This window comes from Salvia hispanica, chromosome 1 (assembly GCF_023119035.1).
Source record: "Salvia hispanica cultivar TCC Black 2014 chromosome 1, UniMelb_Shisp_WGS_1.0, whole genome shotgun sequence".
Taxonomy (NCBI): domain Eukaryota; kingdom Viridiplantae; phylum Streptophyta; class Magnoliopsida; order Lamiales; family Lamiaceae; genus Salvia; species Salvia hispanica.
The window spans coordinates 7,879,453-7,891,682 of record NC_062965.1 but is presented as its reverse complement, the minus strand read 5'-3'; the positions used below and the strand labels follow the sequence as shown (position 1 = coordinate 7,891,682).

At 35.5% G+C, this 12,230-nt stretch overlaps 1 protein-coding gene across 1 annotated transcript; it reads right to left on the bottom strand.

Moving 5' to 3' along the window:
• Positions 1-2,266: 2,266 nt before the first annotated feature.
• LOC125202600 (UPF0481 protein At3g47200-like) lies at positions 2,267-3,850 on the bottom strand. Its single transcript, XM_048101037.1, has 2 exons — positions 3,767-3,850; positions 2,267-3,571 (listed from the first exon to the last, which is right to left on the bottom strand). Exon 2 carries the CDS (start codon positions 3,559-3,561, stop codon positions 2,278-2,280), a length of 1,284 nt encoding a protein of 427 aa, XP_047956994.1. The 5' UTR covers positions 3,562-3,571; positions 3,767-3,850; the 3' UTR covers positions 2,267-2,277.
• Between the last annotated feature and the right edge of the window lie 8,380 nt (positions 3,851-12,230).

Below are 12,230 nucleotides of genomic sequence, written 5' to 3'. Positions count from 1 at the left end.
TAATGAAATTAATGATACCGGTGTGGTATAACACAGAACGAATCTAATAGTTAAACAAGTCTTTTTGCTGATTACTGAAAGAAGAGATCTCGATGATTACTACTCCCTCCGTCCCATAATAAGAGTCATATTTTTCCATTCGGTCTGTCCCAGAATAAGAGTCATATTTCACTTTTACCATAAAGAAGAGGTCTCAATGATTATTACTCCATTTCTTAATCAATAAATTTAGCTTTGAACATACGATATTTATTATGTATTACTTTGATTTATCAAAAAGTGCGGATTTTTCGTAATCCAAGAATCTTGATACTTTGGGTAGTAGCGATCAATATCTAGCGGTGCAAGGAGTGTTATTATATTGTATCGCACACCAGATGACGCTAGTTCGATAATGTCCCGAAGAGGAGTTTGAAATAAAGTTTTATTATACAGAAAACGGCAAGTGGGAATTTATTCCATGAACAATAATAAGAATTTCAAACTAGGTCCACTAGTGGAAATAAAAGATATTCTATATGTTTCATAAAAAATAGACAATCCACTAATTTAATTTAACTATTTTTTTGTCTTCTTCTCTCTTACTTTATCCATTTTTCTCTTCGTCAGTCTCATTTTACCAATTTCGAATTAAAACCCGTGTCATTTTCATTTTTAAGAATCAGATAGATTATTAATTAATTAAATCAATGGCAAACTTCAATTAATTAATAGATATTTATATCTTAAGCGTAAGAAGTATTTAAATTAAAGTGGAAGCTCAGCTTACTTGTAATTTCATATTTGGATGGACAGTCAATATTATTTTACTGTAGTGATGTAGTGGCTGATAATAAAATTCTATTTGGGCTTGAATTAAATTGTGGCTCAACTTAATTACTTAGAACCAAATAGGTGTGGCCCATATCTAAACCTCCATAGATCATTGACTGACCCAACATAACTTTATAAATAGGTGAATAGATGAGAGACATAATCATTAGTGTCCGTCAAATTTTCGTCCCAACTCTGCACGCATATGGATCGAAAATATTACTTCTATATTGTATTGGAATTTTCTCTCTTATTTATTCAAGACCTATATATTTTTGATAAGCTTAGCACACTCTAAGATCTGTGGTTAAGTACACAAAACCATCACATGGAGAAGTAGCAAGCAACTTCGATTCTTTGGAGAATCAACAAGGTACCAAATTATCTCCGTAGAATGCATGTTTAGGATATCAATTATATCAAGGCATGATTGAATTCAAGTTTTATATATGCAACATCTATTTGTGCGAATAGTTTTGGTCCTCCGTCCCAATAAATATGAAACACTTGGTTTTTGGCACGGGATTTTATGCAGTGTTTTTTTGTGAGTTAATGAAGAGAGAGTAAAGTAAGAGAGAGAGAGAGAAAAGTAGAGAGAATTATGTTTCCATTTAAAAAAAAAACGTTTCATTTTTAGTTGGACAACCCAAAAAGGAAAACGTTGCATTTCTAATGGGGCAGAGGGAGTATATTTTTCCGCTGCAAATCTCAGACCTCACATTCCATTAACTCATTTCACTAACATTTTATTACTTAAACTAGTGTATATAAAAGTAGGATCCGCATTCCACTGACCTTTTCAACTTATTTTGTACATTTTTTAACTCATATCAGGTCAAAATGGAACACATATTGGGGGGATGGAGATGCTCATGGTTCAAAAATCACTGTTTTCGGTTCAGAACCGCCGGTTCCAGTTCCCAAAATGATTGAACGGTAACCAACCCAATAAGGGACCATCTGCCGATTTTGGTTTCCAGTTCAAAAACGTCCGATTTTGGCATTTCCGATTACTATTCAATAACCAACCATTTGCCGTTTTTTTTTTTTAAAAAAAAATTCCATTGATTTGAAAAATCAATATTTAGCAATTTTTATTTATAAAAATTTATGGTAGTTGAAAGTCAGACTTTGAGATTTTTTATAAGCATGAAGAGGAGTTTTACTGCCATCAAGAGACGTGTGTTTAATTATAAATATGGGTCGCAGACTAATCAAGTAGATTCACAAGCCATATTACATTAACATTTGGCACTTGCCTTCAAATTTTTATGCCCCATCCCCATATAAAGAAGAAAATCACATCCCTTGCTTCAACTTTATTATCCTCTACAAATTTAGTTTATCTGGACTCTATTTAGTGGTCTTAATGGATTTCAATTTCGCAGTCTGGTAATATATTTGGACAAAGTCATTACACTACAAGTATTGATAACAAAAAATGCAGCAGAAATGAAATGAAAACTAAGTTTCCTTATAAAAGGAGAGAACAGCAAACACCATCTGCACTATGCTAACCGTGAGCAAAACTGCAGCTGCAAACAAGGAAAGGACAGTCCATGGATTATTGAAGTGGTGGCGCCGCAACACCGCGATCCACTTGTTCCACTTTCTCCCACAGTGCTCGTTTATGCTACCGAAAACACCCTCATACGAAAAACGCCTAGATTTAAACGCATGTGTCCCCAATTTGACTATCACCTCATAAACTCTAGCATCCCCGCCCAACCAGTTGCTGATCACCCCACACCGTCGCAGCACCTCTGCATCCTTTGTGCTGCTCACCAGGCAGTGCAGGAAATACGCGTAGTCACTTACGTACTTGGGGCTACTCCTCGGGAGATAGAATTCATATGCAATCATATTTTTAAACAACGACTCCATCTCATCTGAAATCACTAACTCAGGAATGTAAAGTGTCCTATTCTCGAATGTGATATCCAACCAACTATAATCTTTCCCCTCAACCTCAGGCTTCTTGAAGACTATACCGGCTTCTTTAAGATCCGTGACAGAGTTTATGTTCTTCTTCTCACAATGTTTCGCATGATTACTATGCGAGGGTAGTTGAGCAAAGGAAAAACAATTGACAGTATGAACTAGGCCAAGGAGATGCCTAGCATCATTAGGAAATAATGCACTTGCTACATATTCTTTACTACATTTTGTCAAGGGCCAGATTAGATCTTTGAACTTTGTATTATCATGATTGGAGAGTTGGAAGAGGGCTTCAACTACGAACATAGGGATTTGATTCTCGAACAGCATTAGATCACGAAGGAGATGACTCACAACATATTCGAAACCAAAGATTGGATTTCCGTCTCTCTGTACTCTCCCTCCTCCATCCACAAGTTTGTACTCGCGGAGGAACTCAATGATGAAGATTCCATCAAGAAGTAGCATTTTTACAAACTGGTTTGTATCGAGCTCAATCTCGTCTGAGTAGAAATCTCTTGCAGTTTGTTCCATATTCCTTATGGTGTTAAAGTAGGTACAAAAAATACTAGAGTTTACAAGCAGCTGCTTGAGGTACCTCATTTTGTGTTGCTCCATGGCTTTGAGGTGAGGTTTTCCTTGGTGCAACGGCCCTATGGAGATGATCATTGGATCATACGCCTTCTCATTCGTGTTGCGTAGACAGTCGTTGACTCTGTGGATGGATGGAGTTGAGGCTTTGTCGCAAAATTCAGGGAGCATTTGATCAATGCTCACAATCAGTTCATTGATGCTACTGACTTCTAACATTTTTCAAGCTCTGAAACAAACAAACAAACAAACATACTTAGTTGGCATCTGCTTTTCTATAGCAAAAGCAGTAGCAATTAACATCAACTGCAACAAACCTATGGTCTAATTAATCTTGATTTTGGAAGTGAACAAATACATTCTAGCATGTTGCACAGAGATTATTCTAGAATGAAATAAGAATAGCAAAGTGTGCATTTCTTACCGTTTGGTTGTGTAGATTGAGTTTTTTTGGTGTCTGGCTTGATGATGGGCTATGAACAATAAATAAGAGAGGAAAGTGATATAGCGAATTTTTAATGTACTCCAAAATCCTCCGATTGTTGAACTTTTCCATATGCTTGTGCTTTTCCTCTTAAACTTCACCCATCAACCAAACGCGGTATTATAATAAATTATTGTATGATAGGACTCCCTCTGTCTACCATATTAAGACTATATTTTGACTTGTCACGGGTTTTAAGAAAAGTAAAGGGAGAAAGTGAGTGAAATATAAGACTCATTTAGTAGTATTATAATATATTGGATTTTGTGTGTGTAAAAAGTTAGTAAAATGTGAGGTCTCACATACTAAAAGTGAAATAAAGTAAAATAGTTTTATAAATTATGGACAATCCAAAATGACAAAATGATTCTTTAAATGGTGGACAGAGAAAATAGTATTCATCAGAAACCAATTGGTGGTATAAGAAGTGGTCCATTAGATTTTTATAGTGATTTTGATTCTTTCTTTATATTAGTGTGAGATGTTATTATAATACTCCCTCCGTCCCAAAGAAATAGGTCATTTGTGGTCAGCACGAGTTTTAATGTGTAATTGATCAAGTAAGAGAGAAGGAGAAAAAATAGTTGAAATTGGGTAGTGGAGTGTGGAGCCCATAAATGATAAAGGGAAAAGAAGGAGAAAAAAGTTTACACAAATGGTTATGAATTATTTCTATGGGACGGATGAAAAAGGAAATATGGCCTATTTTCATTTTGCCAACATCCGCCTTTTAACTTTCAAGGTGAATTTTGGAGGAGTTGAACTTTTTTCTTTGACCGAATTACACCACCGTTCTGACAAACTGATCAAGATTTAAAATTCATATATTGTTGGGTCAGATATTTTTCAGTTTCAATTCACGTAATTGGATCAGTTAAACTTTGTTTACGGTCGACGGTCCCCTCTTATATAAAAATTGAAATTTATATGATTCCATCCTAAAATTTATATAGTGATTTCAATTCTCTCTTTATATTAATGCATGAACTTTTCCGTATACCATGTCCCCTTTATCTTAAACTCACCCACCAACCAAACGCTGGACTTTCTCTTGAGTTGCAGAGTTTTATTGGTTGTTCATTGTTGATATGGACCTTGGAGACTGTTTTATTGGTCATACCTACACGGCTACACACGCTAAAAAGAGGGGAAGATTCCAACGACTATTTTTAATGTAAATCAACTTTGTCTTAAAGAGAATATTTTTACAAGTTGAAGTTATTATATGTTATAATTATTAAATAAATTGTTATGCAAGTCTCTCCTTCTTTTGTTGCTCTTGTATAGTTAAAGTTTTATAGTTTGGTCCCTAATATATGAATTTTGCCCAGATTTTGGTTTTTTCCATGAACTTTTCAATTAGTGCCATAAATCATGAACTTTCCGATTAGTTTGGTATTTCTCCAACAATCCAAGAATTTTTTAGGAAATTCACTAAAATTTATTCGTAGCGTTTGTGAAAGAGAGAAACAAGGTTTTGTGTTTTAATTTTTGTAGCGTAGCGTCACAAGTGTGTGTTTCTAATTGAATTCTTTATGTTTTTATTAAATTTATTTTGTTTACTTTATTTTTAGAATTTTATTTTGTTAAATATAAGTTGTATTGCGTTTAATATTCCAAATAGATATACCATCATGATATGTCACTTATAAGAATTCTGCTAAATAGGATTCAAAATGTCATATAAGCTAGTCGGATTTTACTCTTGATATAGCGTGGAAAATATCAAACTAATTTGATGGTATTAATTCAAAATTTTATAAAAAAACCAAAATCTGTACAAAGTCAATGATATTAGGACCAATTTCCGTTTGTTAAAATACTTAAACCAATGATAACATGCAAAGTCAATGGCGCAGTTGTTAGCTAACTTAGCCTCCTTTGTAAACGTCCACTGTTTGGTTCCCTCTGGTGACGTTTTTCAACTTTTATTTTTCTCTTCTTTTTATTTATGCAACTTTTTTTTATTCTTTTTCTATTTATGCAGTATAATGTGGATATTTTACACTCCCTCTGTTTTATAGTAATGTAGTCATTTCTTTTCGGTACGAAGATTAAGAAAAATTGTGTTAGGTGGGTTAAGTAAAGGGAGAGTAAAATGGAAAATAAAAAAGATAGAGAGATGAAGAGAGAATAAAATCGGTGTGGAAAAATGTGTTGACTTTTACTAAAAAGAGAAATGACTCTATTATTATGGAACGTACCAAAATGATAAAATAACTCTATTACTATGGAACGGAGGGAGTATTTCTTTGCTTTCTAATTTCTGGAACATAATTTCTATTTGTTCTCTTTTACACCAGGACTAATATTCATTTTAATTATTTGTCATTTCGTAATTGTTTTCTTCCATCATTATACTCATATTTAGAAAAATTTAAAGATATAGTAATTATTTTATTCTATTTGTTATGATTTAAGTTTCGTTAATATTTTTTATGAAGATATTTAAACATCATAAAAATTTCGTTTCCATCCATTATACTTAAGTAAAAATTGAAAATATCAAATAATTAAGCTTTTGATGTCATGAATATCGAAAAAATCCTATAACTATTAACAATAATTTGGGCCCCCATCGTAAAACTTCTGGCTTCGCCACTACCCACATCCATGCTCTTCTGCAAGAGCATGCTCATTGTCCCACATTTCTATTATTAAATTTAAATTCTTCAGTTACTAAAAATATTTCTATAATATTATAATGCATTAAAAATACCCAAATTACTATTTACAAATTACAAAAAAAAAATAAAAAAATTACATTCTTAAACTCCTAAAAATTAAAAATTACATAATTAAAATCCTACAAATTAAAAATTACATAGTTAAATCCTAAAAAATATTTTCATGGAAATTTAAAGAACTCGTATCATTGCAACATGTGAATCAAGTTGATCGGGTCTCATCCGAGACGTATCAGCCATATTGGCTTGAGCCAAAATGGCCCACAGCGAGTTGCTGGGGCGTGGAGGCGGCACAATGATACGCTCGGATTTTGCACTATTTTAAGGTCGTTATTTGGTCCGTTTTTTATGTCAAAGTCACTCTACACGTCCATTATTTGCATATTTTGTCTATTTTGGTATTTTGACGTGTTTTGTGAGAAATGTGCATAATTGAGTCGAAAAAGGGAGCCAAAACGCAAAGTCTGGAAATCTGGAGTCAGACGGCGACCGACGACCGTCGCGAATGTGTGCGGCGACCGCCGGCGCCCGGCGAGCAAATCAATGCAGCGGTCCGCCTCAGAAAATACACTTGGAAGAGAAGTCTCACCCGGCGACCGCCGGAAGTCGTGCGGCGGTCCGCCGCCGAAGAGACAGACTCTCTGGACTCCAACGCGGCGACCGCCGACCAAGGTGCTGCGGCCCACCGAAGAAAGGCGGCGAATCCGAGATGCCTAGATTTGCTCCAAGATTTACCATATTTTGAAGATTTTTTCCTTCTACAACAAGGATTGTCTTTCCCCTATAAATAAGACCTCAAGCTTCATCAAAAAGAGAGAGCTTCTACTTGCAAAATAATTCATAGAGATCAAGAGCTAGAGTACTTCACTTGTGCAAAGAGTTGGAGAAGGATTTCAAGAACATCAAGAACGACAAGGATTCAACCTACGGGTTTTATTTTCTTTAGTTTTATGTTCAAATTTTTTTTCCTTCAATCTATGTGTTTAGCTTATCTCGTTATGTGTAACTAAACTCATAGGATTCTAGGGATGTGTTAGTAACGACTTTGGTTATACAATTCCAATTTTCTATTTAATATCCATTTGTTTTTACTTTGTTTCTTCTCTAAGTTAGTCTTGATGCTGCATGATTGAGTGACACAATTGTGTATGATTTAATATAACTTGCTTCATAACTGTGACAAAGTTCTAGCGAGTTAGGTCCACTTAGTAGACGCTACAGTTAGCTTCCCTTAAAACGACATTGTTAATTGAGAGTGAAGATTTTTCAAGGGTCTTAGGAGCTTTATGGAGTTACGTGTTAGAATTGACAACCCTAATCTTGTAATCAACGTTTGCATCGCATGAGCATAAGCTAGGTGACTCGTCCTATCAAAGTAATAACTGTGCTAGGGTATTGTAGTTTGAAATTTGTATAACTATAACTGTGAACGCACATCCCTGGAATTCCCTTATCTCTATCAATTGTCTCTGTGTTTTGCTTGCATTTAGTTGTTAACTGTTTTGAAATATTTTCTTTTTTCAAAAGTTTTCACAAACCTTCTGTTCTTCCAAATAGTAATTGAGTCTTAGTAGGGGATAGACACTTTGTGTTTGCCTTCCCCGTGTTTGATATCCCGGTACTGACCTTTGGCTATACTATATATACTCTGTATACTTGCAGGTTTATTTAGTGCTAAAAAATAGTGTATCACACAAAGGGAGCGGGAGCTCGCGTTGCGGATGGGGTTGCGGCGCGACGGCGGTTGGCCGTCGTCTGTTTCTTTCCTGGCGGCCAGTGTTGGGAACTGCTCGGGCCGACGTCAGGGTTATCCAAGTGAGTTCTGGCAAGCTGGCTAGCCACCTCATCTTCGCCTTCGTCGAATAGGTATACCGACCTCAATCGTTTGCTAGAGGAGCTGGAGGAGGATGCAACGCCTCCTTTATACCTCAGATGATTACGCACCTCCTGCCAAGCATTGAGATGCCTGAATGGTTTGTACTAAATTGATTGGTAGGTCGACATGGCGAACGTGATGATGTCGACCTCACTCGAGCCGCTCTCTGCCGACCGCTATTCCTAGAGGTAATACCCCTGGAACTTTTGGATTTTATCGTTGGCTCTTCCGATGGCATTGCGCACCATACTCTCATTGCGCTCGATGGTTCCATCCAGTCGGTCGATGCTGACGTTGGGATCACCGGTATTGCCACGAGTACGAACACGGACACTACGAGGAGGAGGAGGAGCGTTGGAAATGCCCTCCGGTGGCGAGTCCGGGCGCTCCATCCCGTGCCGGTTTCAGGAGCCCACCCGTATTGCCCCTCGACATCTTGCTTGTCCACAGGGTAAGGCCGGTAGCCATCCGGAATATGCAAACCTTGGGTTTGAGGAGGGGGCGAGAAATCCGTCCGTATCCGGATTAGAGAATGGCGATGAGCCGAACCTTTCGTGGTTCCATCTGTTGGGGTTTGGTGCCCCTTGCACAGCGGAAGACTTGTACAAAACAAATAAATCAGACGTAGGATCTATTTGACCGATTATGCGATTAATCAATTCACATGTTAAACAGATAATTGCATGCTAGAACGCAAATAATTCATGCTCAAAGAAAGTAAATCCTAAAACATGAATTCTACGGTTTAGAGTTACCGATTTGATTCTCCAAAGAATCGTCGATTGCTCGCGCCTTCTCCACGATGATCTTCAATACTAGACCACGGATCTTCTCTCTGGTTCCCGAACTGTATCTCGATATCAGGGTGGGCTGATCTTATCAAAATACTAGGACTTAAATAAAGAAGACAGAAGAAATCCTTTTAGAAAAGGGAGTAGAATTCGAAATTCTCCTCAGCTGGAGATATTCGAAAATTTCGAAAATTACAAGAAGTAAAATTGTGATTTCTCTGTCTCCTTTATTCTCCTATTTATATTAAGTTCCTTTTGGGCCCAGACAGGGATCTATGGAAGGTTTTGGATATGGGCTCCCCCAATTAGCTTTTCACTAATTAAATTGAACCCCCAATTTAATACAAGCTTATATTGGAATATTACGAGCAGCCACTACAGAAGTAATATTGAACTCTCCCCATCCAAATCCGAAATTACAAGTAATCCGGGTTTCCGTTATTTATATTATTTATTTCCCGCGCTTAAGATATAAATGTTCATTAATTAATTAATGTCTGCTATGGACTTAATTAATTAATATCTTATTAATTCCAAGAGTGGACTTAGCAAGAAACATTTATTTATTATTCATAGAGTAATAAAACTCCAACTGGCCAGTTTTCCGAATAATAAAACCTTGTTCGAGCTCCTCTTGAGGACATTATCAAACGAGACTCACCTCGCGCACGATTCAACATAATAGCAATCCTAGCACCGCTAGATATTAATCAACACTACCCAATATATCAGGATTATTGGGTTGCGAAAAACCCGCACCATTTGATAAGTCAAAGTAGTGCATAATCAATACCGTATGCTCATTGCTAACATATGTAGATTAAGAAATAGTATTTTATCAAGACCTAGTCTTTCAGTAGATATCATAAAGACACGTCTTGCTGTTAGATCCGTTCAGTGCTATACCACACCAATGTCATCTTATTTCAGTAAGGCTTAGAAATATGCGGACTGACATTGCAACCTTTCACAATAGGTAGCCAAAGCCTATCTAGGTTGTGAAATTCTTCTTTTTCTTTTGCAAAGCATTGCATAGATCTGACCGTGTTACCTTAAAGTGGACGACGCCCACAACCGGTCTACTAAGCAAAAGACTTAGACTTTGTTTACTTCTTATGCATTTAAATGTTTGTAAAACATCTTATAAATGCACAAGCAAACACAATGCAATAATAATAGTGATTCTATTCGTGCGAGACTGCTCGAATAATACTGAATCGGGTTAAAAGTGGATTGTAGAGTTTTATGTATACAAGCAAGATTCTATTCGCGCGAAACTTGCTCGAAACATGCTTTTCAGTATACCAAACCTAACACCATCCGCGAGAGTCGAAGGAGTGATCGTTGGACCCAGACATTTTATGCAAGAGTGAAAAAGTGAGAATTTAGATGAGAATTGATTAGAGAATTTAGAGAGAATTGATGAGAAAATTGTTTTGTGTAGTGTGGTGTAAAAATTATTGTGTGGAAATGGGGCTATTTTTAGATGAAAATGTGAATTTTGGGGTAAAAATAATGAAAAATAAGTTAAAAGTGGAGAAAAAACGGATAATTTTATTGCAAAGTGGGAAAATAATTTTTTTTTTATTTAAAACTGTTTTTTTTTAATATATTTCGATTTTGTTTTAAAAAAGAAAAGAAAAATGCCAACGGCATTGCCGTTGGTCAATAATACACCGCCACATCACCTTCTCATCGGCAAAATCAAACTGGCGAGCAGGTGCTCGCCTCGCCACCGACTCGATGCAAAGAGCACCGATGCAGGTGCTCTTAAAATCTTCATCCAAAATCATGTTAAAGATAAATTATAAGGACGAGACACGGCTGGTTAACAGCGTGCTGGAATGAAATTAGAAAGTGAAAGCAAAATCACGTTAACCTAACTAAATTAGTAATTGGTCCATCTCATATTAATTGTCACACTTCATTTCACTAGTTTTAGTAGTGGATCTTGTTAGAGTTTTGTATATTGTAAGTCATTTTTCGAGTGTTTGTATATTCTAAATATGCTTCGTTTATTTTTTTAATTAGTAAAACAGATTATTATGTCACAATGTGTTCTGTTTGTACATTCAATGGCTGTTTTGCATATTTAAATGTATAAGAAAAAAATCAAAGTCTTTTGCTCAAGTAGATTGGTTGTGGGCGTCGTTCACATTAAAGTAACACAGTCGGTTCTTGTCAAAAGAGAATTTGTTTTTCAACCTAAATTGAGTATAAAATAATTTAATAAATAATAATCAATTGATTTAATTACTTTAAATAATTAATTTTTTATGTGTTTTGTTCTTGATTTATATTATGAATGCAATTAGATGTATATATAAAACACTATAAAGAAAGAAACAAGAGGAAACATAAACTAAAGAAGGAGAAAAAAGAAAGAAGAAAGGAAGACAACATACTAAAAAGAAAGAAGAAAATGAAGAAAAAAGAAAGAAGAAGAAACTAAAGAAGAAAAAAAGAAATAAGAAAAGACGAAGAAAAAATCACATGTTTGGTACCCCCTCTGTTCCATAATAGATTGCACACTTGGAGAATTGCACGGGATTTTAGGAGATATTGTTTTGTGTGTTAGGTTCGGAGAGAAAAAAAATATATTTATATTAATGTGAGAGGACTCTTTTTCCAAAAAAAGAAATGTGACATCTTTTGTGGGACAAACTAAAAAGGAAAGTGTGACACCTACTATGGGACGGAGGGAGTACTATTTAATTGAAATTTCTAAAATATCCCCCATAACAAAAAAAAATCACATGTTTAGTACCTAGGATTATTTTTGTCATGGGGTACCAAAACGATATAAAATAAAGATCATGTATCATTTATGTGTGAAAGTGAAAGATCAGGTACCATTTATGTAGTTCATTCTAATTTAAATATACAAAATTAATATGTTTGGTACTATTTGATTCAAATTCCCAAAAATATCCTCCATAACAAAAAAATCACATGTTTGGTACCTATGGTTATTTTTGTCACGGGGTACCAAAAACGATACTCCCTCTGTCTCATAAAAATAGGTGCAATGGGTATGACACAGGAATTAA